The sequence below is a fragment of the Lytechinus variegatus genome, chromosome 19, assembly GCF_018143015.1.
Source record: "Lytechinus variegatus isolate NC3 chromosome 19, Lvar_3.0, whole genome shotgun sequence".
Taxonomy (NCBI): domain Eukaryota; kingdom Metazoa; phylum Echinodermata; class Echinoidea; order Temnopleuroida; family Toxopneustidae; genus Lytechinus; species Lytechinus variegatus.
In genome coordinates, this window is record NC_054758.1 from 13,694,672 (window position 1) to 13,711,732 (window position 17,061).

At 36.2% G+C, this 17,061-nt stretch overlaps 1 protein-coding gene across 1 annotated transcript in view; it reads left to right on the forward strand.

Moving 5' to 3' along the window:
- The first annotated feature begins 2,040 nt into the window (after positions 1 to 2,040).
- LOC121405996 overlaps positions 2,041 to 17,061 on the forward strand; it is a 33,597-nt gene continuing 18,576 nt past the window's right edge. Inside the window, exons 1-4 of the mRNA XM_041596993.1 lie at positions 2,041 to 2,194; positions 9,856 to 10,129; positions 11,370 to 11,424; positions 15,484 to 15,563. Of these exons, the coding sequence (XP_041452927.1) occupies positions 9,963 to 10,129; positions 11,370 to 11,424; positions 15,484 to 15,563 (302 nt within the window). The 5' untranslated portion in view covers positions 2,041 to 2,194; positions 9,856 to 9,962. The remainder of the gene's footprint in view (positions 2,195 to 9,855; positions 10,130 to 11,369; positions 11,425 to 15,483; positions 15,564 to 17,061) is intronic.

The window sequence follows — 17,061 nt, forward strand, 5'->3', positions numbered from 1 at the left end:
TGACATTCTTCCGAGAGCCAATTGCTTGTTTTATATCAATAAAATCTGGAAACTCATTACGCACAAAATATATCCCTCTATTGTTTTGATTTGTTTGTTAACTTGCTTTATTATTTGACTTGACAATGAATTGTTATATGAATGAAGATTTACAATAGGAAAGGTAAAATTATTGACCTTCTTCCTTCTTATATTCTCTTTTTTATCACATTTTTTTAAAATACGATTTGAGATGCTTAACCATTTGATGCGGTTCTACATTTAAACCAGTACGAATGTTTGTGATTTTTTTTGAAAAATACTTTAGCATAATTTTTAAAGTCTTCTTTCAATGTAGACACGCAAAATACAACTTATCTTCATTCAGTATAGAAATATACAAGGATGTTGGATGTCAAAATGAATTTCCCAATAGAACAGTATGTATAGGCTATTGTGAAGGCTACGTAGCAATCGAATAAAATGTTGGGAGAAAATTCTTCAATAATTCGTAGTTTTATCAGCTTTTATAGTGTGATAAGTTAATAATCCATAGGCTGATAAGATTCTGATATGAGTTCCATTATCAGTTATTACAATGAAGAAAATAAGTAGTGTATCTGATGCGGCGACATTCATGACATTGGCCAAGAGTGCTCTGAAAATACGTTCGTCCCCATAGTGGTCAAGAATTAAAGTTTAAAAACTGCAGTGAGATTTTCTATGTTGTATAATCAATCCCCGTCGAGATAGCGAGAACTCCCTATTAATAAGTGATTATTGAAACGTTACTTTTAATAACAAATCTTTAACATAACAAATACGTTTTGTTTTTATTATCTCTCCGAAGGAAAAGTTACTTTGGAGGGAAACGTTTCTAATAGCTATGTAGGAATAGGCTTAATTGGTAACATAATGAGAGAATATTATTGTTCATAAGCTGCCCGATAAATTATCAAAATCTACTCTTCGAATTTATCCATCTGAGATTCTCATAGTCAGTGATCTGAGTCACATGTTTTTCAAACAGCCATGGCGATTTTTTCATTTTCTGTTCGACTTATTCCGGACCTTCACCATTCTGTGGGGTTTTTTCTCCTCGGATTAACAGCATTTTTGAACAGCGTCATCTTGAAATTTACAATTTACATTGATGAATAATTCCGTTCCACAGTGAGCCTATATACCCAAATATCATGGATCCTGTTATCATATCCTATTATAAACTTGCTTTCTTTAACGAAACATTTTCTCTCCTGAAGATAATCAAAAATAAAATATAGCTTTTTGTTGTGTTTACTTTTTGCATAAAAAATAAAGTTTCATTGACAATTTATGGCGTCGTACAATTAGGCCTATATGATGAGTAGGCATATTATGACGAATAGAATTAACTTGGGATTCATGGGAAAGCTTAATTAGTGAGGCCATATTGTTTATTATCCTTGCAAAATTAAAATCATATACAGTGGCAGCACCGTTTTTTTTTGTGGGGGGATCAATCTACAACTTCTTTTCTTCATATCTTTATATATCGGGAGAGGGATGAACCCTGCCCCCTCTTGGTGCTGCCAATGTACCCTTGTAACCAGATGGCATGGAAGGTTTTTTTTTGCCCCAGCCATATTTCGGGAGAGGCCGGAGGGGTGGGGGTCGAGTGGGGCGTAATTTCTTTTTAATTTCGCTTGACCTTTAACAATATAATCTAATGCTACCCTATTGAAAGAAAATGGCATTGTCTAGTATAGTGGCAATTGATGACCCAATCCCCCCCCCCCCCCTCTCGATTGTTATTCCTTTTTACCCGAATTTAGGTGGATGTCGCAAAAGGAACTTTTATTGTAATACAAAATAAAGTCATGTAAAAACTGTATGATTCCTTGAACCTCCACAGTAATGCAACAATAGCAAAGGAGGAGAGGAAGAAGAAGTATGTGTTAACAGTTTTGGTGAGGGGGGGGGCTTAGGTATATAAAAAAAATAGCTTACTACTAGTAACTGCCTCCGCTCCACAGAAAGAAGAACGTTGAGGGCGTAAGTCGAAAAAAATAGTTATAGTTTGTTTATCAACAAAATAGCATGGTGGATGGGCATCTGCTGAATTCCGGTAAATTATATCCTGTTTTGTGAATATATTCGCTATTTGTGCACTTTTACACGAATGATTATTGATACTAAATTGCTCCTGAATTGTCGTCTGCAATTTCAATGTTTGGTAAGTAGCAATATGTTGTTAAATTGGCTTGGTGTGTGACTGAATTTGTCGATGAATGAACAACAGATTGCATTGCAGGAGTGTGGCAGATACGCCGGGCGGCCGGCCTCGCCGCGGCCGTGCCGCGCCGTACGGTCTGCACTGCACTTGCGCCCGACATATATACGGGGTGTTGGGAGAAAATGTTTGCGATCAAATGCAAATATTCTGTTCCAATTTACAGCCGATAGATCAATGTTGGTTATAGAAAATCAGATTAAACTTCGGTAATCCTCTGTTTTAGGGGTCCAAATTATTTTAGGTTGCTAACTTCAGGCAAAAGTCAAAAATGCAGTGACAATGAGAATAAGTCGTCCGCAAGCTACAAGGCCGTGAACGTACGAGCGCGCTCGATCGCCTATCGGCCTGGCTGGTCAATTGACTGCACTCCCGGGGAGTCAAGGCGAAAGGTGGGGGGTCCAATAGATACATATATATTATGCCTACTATATCACCTCCTCTGTTTGAGGGGATTTTATTAATTGTGGCATTGGGGGTACATTATAGGGCATAATGATGACATTGGTAGCAAGGAGAAGGGGTGGTGGCAAGAGGGGATGAACTGCTCCATTATTAAGGGGCGCAGGCACAAGGGGGGGTCCAATAGATACATATAATATATATTGCTATATATCACCTCCTCTGTTTGAGGGGATTTTATTAATTGTGGCATTGGGGGTACATTCATCATTATGCCCTATAATGTACCCCCAATGCCACAATTAATAAAATCCCCTCAAACAGAGGAGGTGTCATATAGCAACATTGAATATATTATATAAATAGTGTACAATCTATTGTACAATATACTGGATTATATGTACGACAAATATAAAATTATCCCGAGTGCAGGTTTTTTTCACCGAGGCCGAAGGCCGAGGTGAAATAGGCTTGCACGAGGGATAATTTTATATTTGGAGTTCATATAGTCCAGTAATATTGTATGATAGAACGTTCACTATTTATTATAGTAAATAGATCCCTTAATCTAAGCCCCCCATCATGGATTTTGCAATCCAAAAATCGAAAGTTATATTGTACATATGTACAATATAACTTTTTGAAGGGAGGTCACGTGGTACAAATCCAGCCAATCACAGCTCGTATTTTACTACCACTATTTACTATATGTATCTATTGGACCCCCCCCCCCCCCCCACCTTTAGCCTTGACTCCCCGGAGAGAGCAGTCAATTGACCAGCCAGGCCGATAGGCGATCGAGCGCGCTCGTACGTTCACGGCCTTGTAGCTTTCGGACGACTTATTCTCATTGTAAGTGCATTTGTGACTTTTGCCTGAAGTTAGCAACCTAAAATAATTTGGACCCCTAAAACAGAGGATTACCTAAATTTCTTGTTTCAAGGAGCAGATTAGCAATCAATCACTAATTTGCAATTAACTGCCACTGACTGCACGAGTGAGACTTCGACTTTATTTATGACGGTCTTGGCTCTTGCTAGCCTGGCCTGGAGGCGTCTGGGAGTAAAAATCATAGTACTATCCATGGGTTCAAAGCATCTCGCGTGCGAAGGAATATCAGTCGTATGCATGCGACACACACACATAGTTAAAGTTTGCTGGGCTTTTGCCCACATAAAATATGATTATGACTTAAAATTTTAGATATCACATTCTGCTATGACACTTACCAATTCATTTACATCCTCCGTGACTTCTCCTTGAAGTTTCTTTTAAAAAACCTATATTTTCTTGATCTAAAGTGAAGATTTTACAGAGATGAAATCTGCTCAGCGCTGATATCAATTTTCGCCTAAAGAGGGCGGGCGATATATATTCATATCAAAGACACGACAAGGGAAAGACTAGGCACCTACACTACTTCTACACACAAATCGACGCAAGGCATTACGCGAAGTTCGTGAAGTGTCCAATCTTTTCATTGTATAGACTTTGGGATACCGTATACGTATTATTGACGTTCGTTTAAGCTTGTACTGCTGGTTTCTTTCCAGGCACGTATATTATTTTCATTTTTTTATTAGTAGGATGGGCTATAAATGGGTGATTTTTGGTTTTACTGTGGGAACAGTTTTTTTGTGTTCCTTTTACCTTATATATAGCCCCTCCATTATTAGTCATCTTTTTAAATTATTGCAAATAAGTGTTATCATCACCAGTTAATTATGTTTTTGAAGGTATTTCATTCATTGATGCCCATAATTAGTAAATTAATTATAAGGATTGCGCATTCAAAGAATTTAGATACAGTTTTAAAATTACCGAGGAGCTGTATCAAGGTTGTGAAATTATTAGCGCCACCAACGGGCTTCCTTGTATTTCCGTGGAAGAGACAAGCGAAGTCACTTTCGAGGCCGAGGTAAGCGAAATTTGCTTTTTTTTAATGATTATGATTTTAAAATAATTTCCTATTTGTTGCCCCCATTGCTACTTACCGGCAAGAGCCCGGTGCGTAGCAAGAAGGAGTTTCTTCAAATATTACTTCAGCAACGAAGCGATGTTTGCCGACTACTTCAAAATCCAGGGTCAAACACGGTCTATTGTACGAGGTTAGTACGTACTAACCTCGTACAATGTGTGAGTGAGTACTATCATACCTTTACTCCTTAACGCCTGGCGCTGGTCTATATACTTTCCCACACAGCGAGGGAAAAGGCAACTATACAAATGCATCAAACTGCTAGTTATGTTTAGAATCTGAGGTTAACACTTCTGTACATGGGTAAAAATACATGTCGACATAGATTTTTGTTCCCGACAACAGCACTAGTAAAAATATCAGTTGGCAACGTTTGGCAAAAAAGGATGGTTATGGTTAAACAATATCGCACAAATGCGATGAAGAAATAAAAGTAGAAGAGAGTTTACTCACATTTGTTGTCATCGCCATCTTGATCCATTGTTATTGCAACCTAGTTACGTGACGCGTATAGAAGGCGGCAAAATCATGAGCGGTGCTAGATTAAAAAGTGCTAAAATGTCCCGCTTCATCCACTGAACTGAAAAATGCTCTAACATTAACATACATGTAGATCCAGCTATTATAAAGCGCTTTTGATTAAAACTCATGATTTTTCTTCATGGCTCAAATTGAAATTTTGTTAGAGGTCTCTACTGTACATCCATGGTGTTTTTCAAAAGAAAAAAAACATGGCAGCAGTGTGTTTTATTTATTTCACCTTTGTACCTCACTGAACTCTATGACTTTGCTATTGCTGTTCAATGCATTCATGTACATGTATATGTATGTTCCTTTGGTACATTAATGTAAAATTATCTTTTTAAAATCCTGAAATCTTAGCTTAAAATTGATAATTCTGATGATCACTAAACACAGAAAAGCATATAATATTGTGTCGAAAAATACCTGACGTTTGATGGAATTCTGTGCTTATTTTGCTCATTTCTCAACAACTACGTAATTTTCTTCCAGATTTATTTGGCACATATTTTTTATACACTTTGGTTGGAATTTCATTGGATTATGTTCGAACCCATTTTAAGATCGTTACCACAACTGGTATCTTCAACTTTTAGTACTGCCATTACTTTTGAGGAGCCCACAAAGTACAAGAGCTTGCTTTGTTGGGCCTCTCTCCGTTTTGTACAGATTCATCTTTTAATTTCATACCCCCTTTAATAACAAATTCATTGTATTTTGTGTGTACATAGGGTAGTGATGGCATACATGTAAATTTACCTGTATTTTTTATTATCTTAGTGGGCCATGCATGTATTTCTCATGAATTCTGTAATCTGATTTTTCAATTTGTCTGTGTGAAAAACCTGTATTGTAATGTACCAATTTTAATTTAAAAGTCACAAAGATCAAACAGGTGCATGTATAAAAAAAATGAGCCTGTACCCAGTGCTAATCTTTATGTCCATGTAATGTGAGACCGTATTACGTGCGTATTCAAGCATTGCATCTGCTTACGTCTGCACATCATCTTTTTTGCTGTTATCATTGTAAAGTCATGAATGACTTCTTTTCAAAAATCACTCTCAAAATGCAGGGTTTTTCATATTTCATATCCCATACTCTACAGTAATACACTTTAAGGACAAGTCCACCCCAACAAAAAAGTTGATTTGAATAAAAGGAGAAAAATCTAACAAGCAAAACACTGATTTCATCAAAATTGTATGTTTAATCAGAAAGTTATGACATTTTTTATTTTTGCTTAATTTCACAAAACAGTTATGTATGCACATCCCGGTCTGTATGCAAATGAGGGAACTGATAATATCACTCACTATTTCTTTTGTTACTATGAAACATTCTTATTTTCTCCTCATTGTCCTGTGAAACATACTGTAGTTTCATTTCTCTCTTAACATGTGGAATTACCATTGTTTGATATATTTACATGTATGGTTTAGTCAAGTTTGTCCTTATTGTCAAATCTGAAAAAAAATGAAAAATTTGATAATTCAAACATGAAAAACAAAAGAAATAGTGAGTGAGGGAAATTGATTCTCTTTGCATGTGACAAAATTGTGCATACATGTACAACTATTAAAGCGAAACTTTAAAATGTCATAACTTCCTTATTTTACAGTGTGTCCAATTTTTTCATGAAATTTTTACAGCATTATGCTTGTCTCATATGACTGATTTGTCCGATTTGTTTCTATTGATTCAAATCAACATTTTTCTGAGGTGGACTTGATCTTTAAAGAGATGAACTTGCTTGTGCAATTTCCCTCACTATTTCTTTTGTTTTTCATGTTTGAATTATCCAATTTTTCATTTTTTTTTTTCAGATTTGACAATAAGGGCTAACTAGTGTGTCTTTTGATGAAAAAAATACATTCGCTTTTTTAATATCATTTCACTTCATTTAATAATTAAGTGAGGTGAAATGATATGTTTTGATTTAAGAATGCTATAAGTCCTGCTCTATATCTTTTGGTAAGCTGTGTACTACCTGTAGTCTAAACATTTCAAAATCATTTTGAGAGGGTTTTTAAATAATGTTGTAAGTTAGAGCAATTACGGGATCGGAGTTCGGTTCGGAAGTTTTGCTCCTAAAATCGGAATCGGTTCGGATATCGGATCGGAAGATATTCCAAAACAAAAAATACATTAAAATTTGTATGTGGCCGGCGCGTGGACAAATGCGGCACGCTACACTGATGGCAGAATTTGTTTTGATCTCCGACAAAAGCGGAGGAAGAAGATGATGAGTTGTTTTGATCTCCGACATAATCGGAGGAAGGAAAATAAGATAATGATGTTCCAGCGCGCGACACTACCGCCGATCAACGATTGGCCTCTTCTCTACAACATCGTGGTGATGGCGGCGTCCGTCGTGAACTTTTAGAGGTCGCATTACTTACCGAAAAGGACGCACTACTATCCAAAGTTGTTTACCATGATATTCACCTTCTCTACAACATCGTAGTGATGGCGGAGGTAATCGTAAACTCTTAAAGGTCGCATGACCTCCCGAAAAAGACGCATTATTATCCAGAGTTGCTTACCATGATATTCACTTTCTCTACAACATCGTAGTGATGGCGGAGGTAATCGTAAACTCTTAAAGGTCGCATGACCTCCCGAAAAGACGCATTATTATCCAGAGTTGTTTACCATGATATTCACCTTCTCTACAACATCGTAGTGATGGCGGAGGTAATCGTAATCTCATAAAGGTCGCATGACCTCCCGAAAAAGACGCATTATTATCCAGAGTTGTTTACCATGATATTCACCTTCTCTACAACATCGTAGTGATGGCGGAGGTAATCGTAAACTCTTAGAGGTCGCATGACCTCCCGAAAAAGACGCATTATTATCCAAAGTTGTTTACCATATTTACTTTCTCTACAACATCGTAGTGATGGCGGAGGTAATCGTAAACTCTTAAAGGTCGCATGACCTCCCGAAAAAGACGCACTATTATCCAAAGTTGTTAAAGATGATATTCACCTTCTCTACAACATCGTAGTGATGGCGGAGGTAATCGTAAACTCTTAGAGGACGTATAGTCAGATAGTCGTAAATATTACCGCGCATGTCATCGTGTTCAACTAAATCTTATTTGCCTCCGCTTAAGATCAAAACATATCGTCTTTTCGTTGTTTTTCTTCCTCCATTTTTGTCGGAGATCAAAACAAATTATCATCATCATCGTTTTGTTCTTCCCCGATTATGTCGGAGATCAAAGCAAATCATAATCTTCTTCTCCACCTGCCTTTCCGCTAATATCGGAGATAAAAACAAATCATAATTTTCTTCCCCTTTATCTTCTTTTCCTTCCACCGCTTTTGTCTGAGATCAAAACAAATCACCAGCGCATTTTGACGGCAAACATGTCGCCACGTGTTTTTTTTGTCTTGTTATGTTTTGGTTTTTCCGATCCGATTTTTTCCCCACTGGTCCAAAATCGGAGTTCGGAAAAATGTAGAAAAAAGGGGAAAATCGGATCGGATCGGGAATTGGAATAAAAATCGGTTACAGCATTATTTTTAAATTCTTTTTTTACAAAATCGAGACCCAAATTATCTATGGAATTATTACATGTAATTTAACTTTTGATGCATACGAACATGTGTACAGTACATGTATAAAAATGCTACATGTACATGTAGGCCAGTAATACTGGGGAAAACCAGAAAGGGGAATAACCCTGGCAAGGGACCAATAAGGATGCACGTACATGTAGAAAGACACTTTATCTCATCCAAACACAGATGGAGGCTTGTACTGCATTGTGATCAAAACAACATTTCATCCACTTCTCCTGTGTGCTACTATTATACATGTACATACATGTACAACCTTTTTTGTGCACTATCACTTTTAAAAGTTGGGTTTAATTTCTTCTGGATAATTGTCTCTTTATATTTGTCTGCAATGCAATGAATGCATCCACATGTTTTGAGCTGCATGATGATACTGATACATGTATGTGGTGGTGGTGATGATGATGATGAAAATAATGATGATAATGATGATGATGATGATGATGGATGATGATGTTCATGATGATGATGACTACGACGATGACAACGATGGTGTTGGTGATAACGATAATGGTGATATTGATGGTAATGATGATGGTGGTGGTGATGATGGTAGTGATGATGGTTATGATGATGATAATAAAGGTCATGTTTTAAAGGTTAATGTTAGTGATCATTGGTGATGATGGTGACGATGATGATACTGTATTGATTACATCATATGTACTATACAAAAATGTATCAGGTAATGGCTAGTAATAATTGATGATAGGGTTTGAGAATGTGGATAATGATTTATAGCAAGAATGATACATGTACATGTATATAAATAGTTTTGATAATGGTGATATTGATAATTACGATGCTTCAAGAAATACATGTATATTGACAATCACTTCAGAAGAATATGTACAGAGATGCCAAGTTCAAAGACCAGCTATGCGTGAGATTTTCTGTGAATCTGAGTGAGATCACAGACATTGTGTACAATGTATATGGGGATAGGCTGTGATAGTTGCGTGAGACAGAGATTTGAGGGGATGAACAAGAGTTCAAAATGCTTGGGTCTCACGCATTATGCATGAGACTTGGTAGCTCTGTATGTAAAATGTTGTTTTCATGTACATGTACTGTTGATTGTTTATAAACTCATCTTCCATTTTTCATTTCAGTTTCCAAGATGTGAAACTTCATCAGCCACCCGCCCTCTCTCTCAACCTCTTTGCATCAAGAACATCCGACATATCCCAAGACAAGCCCCGCCCATGTTGATGTCGTCATGGTACATGTAACTGATTCCCACTTGTTCCTTGCCGGTCACACCGATCCCGTGTCCTCCGTTACAGAGGATATCTTGGTTGCCGCGACAACGCATAACCACACCCCGCCGGTGGATGTTGTACTGCGAGGGTGTCTCTGTAATTTCGACCCTCTAGCTTGCATCAGGTGAGTTGAAATCAGACAAAAAATGATTTTTTTTATTTTTTTTGGGGGGAGCTTTTATACTTGCCAGGTAAATCTGCAATGAATGAGGATTTCCAAGGCTCTTTTGTTATTTTCTAGCACTCTATTTACAACCTACTGGAACAGGAAGAAAAGAACTAATCTTTGAAAATATTCAATTAGTATCCTTTAAAACTATTACATGTACATTATAATTTCAAATTGCAATTGTACATTACATTGTAGTTTCAAATTATTTGATATCATATTTCCAGTGCAATATAGATAGTGAAAGTATATATGTCTCATTTGCATGTGTTGTGTAAACTCAAAGCGTAACATAACTGTTTTGTTTTTATACATAGCTGATTTGATGAAATATTTTCATTGATAAGCTTTTTATTATAATCTTCTTGTTGAGATGGAAATGCCTTTAATATCGGAACTGCTGTGGTGATTTGTTTTTTTTTATGCAACATGTATTTTATTTTTTTTTTAAGTTTCCAAACAAAATTCTGAACTTTGAGCTTCAAACGGTTGTACAACTCAATACGTTGCATTTGATTACTTTTGCTATACATGTACATGTACATTTAAGACACACACTATTCAATGCATCATACTTAGAGATTGAGAGAGGAAATGAAACATTCTTGACATTCAGGGAAGTTTTTAAACAAAAATCCCCCTAATCCTTTGTGCCTTTGAAGTGACCTAAAAATATATTTTTTCCCTCCCAATGCTGACAGGATATGGTTGTTTCCCAAACAAATTCCACTGTATATTCAATGATCAAAAGTTGTTAGTGAACCCTGGCAAGAAAATGAACGGGCAAGCCGGCCCGTGTCCCCCCCCCCCCTGAGAGGCACAATTAAATTTGTGATGTGAAAATTCTGTTAAATCTGAAGTGTGCCCCATGCCCTTTGAAAGGGAAGACTTTTTTTTTTGCTTGTCAAATTTTTTCATGGATGAAATGTGCTTAATTTTTGGTTAAAAAACTTTTTATCCTTTTATACTTTGTTCTTTCTTTCCTTCCTACTTTTACCTTCCTCTCTTCTTTTTCCTTTCCTTCAATTTTGAATTTCTTATTCTGCCTTTTCACCCTTGTTTCTTTCTCTCTTTCCTTCTTATTAATATTTCAATCCATCCCTGTCTATTAATCTTCTTTCATTATTTCTCCCTTTTACTCCTTCCCTCCCTCTCTCTACACTTCTTTCTTTTTTTGTTCTTTATTTTAATACAGAAATGGAATCCTTTCATTGTTTGTGGTTGTACTTGGTCTACTCTGTCTAGTAAGGGTAAGTACACATGTATGTTGTTTATGTTTCAAGGAATAATTTTGCCACAAATTCTTTTTTGGTCATGAGAGAAAAGCTCTCAACCAAGAAATATACAGTCCTACATGTACATGTACATGTATGTAAAAATATGCTATACAAAAGACCTTGTGCATAGCAGTCTTTCAAAAATGTGGAGCAAATTGCAATGCGAATCCAGGAAAATTCCCTGTGTTCATACACGAACAGTCTAACCCAGCATATGCAATTGTAGGATAAAATAGATGAATTAATGAAATAAATTAATTTTCAAAAAATGGTTATAAAAAACTTAAAGGAAAAAAATAAGATTGAATGAAGAAATTAAAACTATTCTAAGGTATAAAAATGAAAAAAAAAATAATGTTTTGTTTACCTGCTACCATAACTACACTACAGAACACCCATTTGCATTGAATACATGTAGTTCATCTGAAACCTCACAAAGTTCATTTATCAGAAGTATATTAAACAAGTTGAAGGTTGATAACTCCAGCTTATAATTGACTAAGTTATTGAAGCTGAATAATTCATGTTTACACATTGGGTAATGACCTTTGTGGATGTGTGTGTATTTGCTCAGTAAATATATAAATTTATCTCTTTTATTATTATTTTTCTTTTATGTAGGTGAGAGTGCACTATCCTACAAGTGCTATTTTTCCTGGTGCATTTTTTTACAGATTAAATTTAGATCACAATAAACCTGCTAAAAGCTTTGAATAATGTACTAGAAACATGTCCTTTCCCTTTGCTTTGATAAATGAAAATATACATAGGATGTAGCGACTTTCCCATTCTGATTAAATGCTCAAGGCACTTTATAGAAAACAACAAAAACAAAGAGTAAAGATAAGTACAAGAAAAGCACATTACAATAGAGGGAAAATGTCTGTCTTCAAACCTAAGTGTACATGTAGTAAAAACTCGTGGTGAACTAATGCAATTTAACGTTGCACTCAAAGGATGGTGAAGAAATCTATCTCATTTATTATTCCATGACAGTTTCAGGTATGAATGAATTGAATAAGCCAGTTCGTAGTTCCTTTCTGCGCATGATCAAAAGATTCTACGCATGATCAGAAGAAGGTAATTTGTACTAAAGTGACATGGCGCTTTAAAATCTAATGAGATAAGCACCAACTTTGATGTCTTGATTATTCATATATTCCTTTGAATTGTCATTTTCATTTACATCCACAAAAACAACAATACTTCCACGAACGACTGGTATTTCACCGTTTGCAAAGTACATTGTGCAACATGCTAAGATATGCATTCAAAGAAGGGATGCAACAAATGCCTTCATTAAGTGTTCATTTGTGTGCTATTCTAGTCACCTGGTCTATTCAATTTCTTTATCCTGCTATGTAAGGCAAGCTTACGTAATATCTTGCTTTGAAATCTGCCTATCATGATGAAAGAAGTGAAAGGTCATTTGACCAAAATTGTCCATGAAGTAACTACGAACTGGTCTATACCAAATGTGTTCACAATGTGACCCTCTACTCTTTGAAAAACATTTACGTGTAGGGCAAGATCATGGTACAATTGAAACCACCATTGTGAATTTTGATCTTTAGTTTTTTCGGTACATGTATGTCTGGATGCATCTAGATTTGCAATACTTTATTAGATTTATTCAGTTTTTTGTCACAGTACCTCACACACCCATCCCCCTAAAAACAATACATCTGCATTCCCATGTATACTCATATACTAAATAGGTTCATTATTGCAGATTGAAATAATCGCTAGAGGGTATTCATTTGTCTCGCAATCTACTATGGTCAACAAGGAAATTCGTGATCACTCTCGCAAAAAGTGTTCACTGGCTTTCTAGGAAATTCGTGATCACTCTCGCAAAAAGTGTTCACTAGCTATAGTTCTATACTCATATGAATTGAAGGATTGCTGTGCATAATAACAACTACACGACTCCATAAATTGTGTGAATTGTTTGGATAGTGGGCATATGTAGGTGAAAAATCATGCAGAATATAAAGTGAAACTTTATGAACAGATCGATGTAATAGTTGCATCCATGACTACCGAAAATGGAACGCCTTCAAACTTTGAGTCAGACTGAAAGTACTTTGTCCATTCAGAAAACCACCAAAAGTCAGTCAAGTCGAATGCCTGCATGGCATTGATTGAGGGTGCGTTTATACATAACCAATGGTGTGTTTATACACAATCAAGAGTGCTGTATAATCGAAAGTGCTTTTAGACATAATTAAGGATGCGTTTATACTCGTTTTGCCTCACTTTATTGAACAAAAAGCAATAAAAGGATCAGTACATAAAAAAACATTTCAGATACATTCTATACGTGTGTAAATGTACCCTGACCTTGAATTAGAAATATACATGTAAGAAAAAAGAGCCCAGTACACTGTCGCAATACCGATACAGGCAGGGCATATTAAACAAAAAGTATTAAAAAGGAGTATGAAGTACCAGATGAGTTACTGAAAAGAAAATATATTATAATCAACTTTTTTGTAACTCAAAATGGAAAATTCAGTGAAAATTTAAAATAATTGAATGGGCGAAATCTCTCTGGACAAAGCACATGGCTATGTTTTGAATTAGACATATTTCAAACTGCCTGTTTTGGCAAAAAACATTAAATGAAATCAGTGTTAACATGACCCATAAAGGGTCTCTCACCTCTTTCGAGGGAGTAACAACAAACTGGATTTAACACAAAAACTTCAGCCTTGCTTTGTCAACATTTCATATTCGTGTGAATAAACTGAAAATGGGAAGTGAAAACATCCTCTTTCGGTGGAAGTGAAGCAAGGAGACCGTCTCGTGAGTTGCATGAACACCGGTCGTGGAGAAACAGCAAAAAAATTTCCTTTGTCAAAAAAATACAAAGAATTGATATTTTTCTAGTTTTCCTAATACCCTGGGAAATTCATTAGATATATTAGCCTATGATCCCAGACTCTGATAGAGTATTCATGGAATTTGAAATTGCCAAACATTTTTTGCAGAAGTTATGGAAAGCGAGTTAAGAATTGGAAAATTACTTTTAATAGGAGAAGAGAGGTCACATGGCCAGTTGTATTGTTAATTTCAATGACCATGCAGCTTTGGGCATTTTGCCAAGGATATAGTTATTCAGGACAATGGGGAGTCACAATATACCAATCCATGTTTTCATACACATGTATAATTTCTGTATTATAGAGTCGTATATATATATATATATATATGTGTAAGGTTATACATGTACAACAGCTTTTGGCAACTCTTTTTTATTTAAATATTGTAAGAAATGGACGAAGAGAACAATGGTAGGCGTAGCTTAAATCAAGGTTCCCCAGAGCTATCTACCCTTTGGAAAAATTGGTGATGCAGAGACATTTTTTCGGCATCACCAATTTTTCCAAAGGGTAGATAGCTCTGGGGAACCTTGATTTAAGCTACGCCTACCATTGTTCTCTTCGTCCATTTCTTACAATATATATATATATATATATTATATATATATACAAGTATACATATATTGGATTTTATTGCAAAATACAATCTCAAGCAGTCCAAAGACTGAAATATGCAACTGTTTACAAATAAAATAGAGTAAACATAATAAATGAATATTCAAATACAATACACAAATTCATACATTTTGTTCTTTTTCTTTCTTTCTTTTCCCTCTTTTTCTTCCTTCCCTCCTTTATTTCTTTTCTTTCTGTCTGTCTTCCAATCTTTCTTTTATCCCTTTCTCACTTTCATTCTTTCTTTTCTTCCTTTCTTTCTGTTCTTTTCCCCCTTTCTTTATGTCTATCTTCCTTTTCTTTCTTCCCTTTCTTTCCCCCTCTTTCCTGTTAGTCTTCCCATCTTTCTTCTTTTCTTCCTTCTTTTCCTTTTTTTCTTTCCCTTTTCCTTTCTTTCTCCTTTCTCTCTGTCATTCTTCCTTTCATCCCTTGTCTTCCCCTCTTCTCTCTCTTTCTTCCCATTTTTTTGTCCTTCGTTTCCTTCCTCTTCTTTTCTTTTCTTTCCCCTTTCTTTTCTTTTACATTCATGCAGGTAACCAAATTGATTGATATTGGCAGGCGATACCACCAAGTGGCTGTCTTTACCCTCGCATCAATAGAATGCCTGCTAATGTAAGTTATCATTATTTTTTTATTCCATCATTACCCAAGTCTCTACAAATATGAAAGTTTATTAATTCAAAATTTATAGATACAAAATGGTACACTAATGGGGTGTTGCAAGAAACTTGCGATCAATTGCTAATCTATTTTTAGTCCCTAAATCAATCATACATGTCTCGCAGTTCATTGCAAATCCGTGACTGATTGCTAATCTGCTCATTGAAGCAAGAAGTTTAATCTGATTTGCTACAGTTAACGTTGATTTCTAAGTTGTAAAATTGGAACAGAATATTTGCAATGGATCGCAAATATTTTCTTGCAACACCCCCTTAAAGTGAAAAGAGGAAAGGGCAGAAAAGGGCCAAGGAGCATCATCTGCCATTTTATACATGTAAGGGGTGTTATTACTAGTGCCCTTTTTACACAGGATTTTCTTAACCCCGGACTATCGCTAACCCTGTACTATCCTTAACCCCGTACTATTTTTTTTTCCTTTTCACACATGCCAAATTGTTATTGCTAACCCCGGATAAGGAATGCTTGCTTTTCACACACGAAACTCGCTAACCCCGGACTAGTGGTTTTTGTCGATCATTCGTAGTACAAGTACTTCACTCGTACACTTTTTACACACGCTACAATTTCCTTAACCCCGTACGATAGGTGGGGCCAAATTGCCATTTAGCCCCACCTATAGTACGGGGTTAAGCTTAGCCCACTTTCGTTTTACACATGCGATCTTAACCCCGTACTATTGCTCTTAGCACCGCAATTGGTGGGATAACCCTGCTTTTTTGCAGGGCCAAATAATCCCGTACTATAAGTGGGGTTAGCCCACTTTGCAAAAATGCTGTGTAAAAAGAAAGTGGGCTAAGCTTAACCCTGTACTATAGGTGGGGCTAAATTGCCATTTAGCCCCACCTATAGTACAGGGTTAAGGAAATTTTAGCCTGTGTAAAAAGGGTATAGTATACCCATGGAACTACTACTCTGACTCTTCACCCTTTCTGTTCGGTACATCATGGACAGATCCATGGGTACATGTAGATCAAATAGCACACGCCCCCTGTCCAACGAAAACCCTGTTTTTCTTCATTTTTTTTTACACCCGCATATACCCCTGCCTGACTGAATGGTGTGAAACCCGCATATACCCCTGCCTGACTGAATAGTGTGAAACTGGCATTAAATATTGTGTTGATGATTTCAGAAATAGTTTGCATTATTTTTATGATTTCAATGAGGGAATAATATGGATTTTCATCTTGGTACATTAGTCTGTGCATGGCATCTGCTTTCCAATGCTCCTTCCATTCCCTCTCAAACTTTCGGGATTGAATGCGAATCAAAATAATGCAGACTAGCAGAATTGTGTACGTGAATGATGAAAATATCCTGCATTATTTTTTACGAGTGCTGCCTCCAAGAGAATAGTGCAGATTATCATCTTGGTAAATCTGTGCAGTTCTTGCATGTGGGAAAGGAGGCATTCAACTGCAGAATAAGC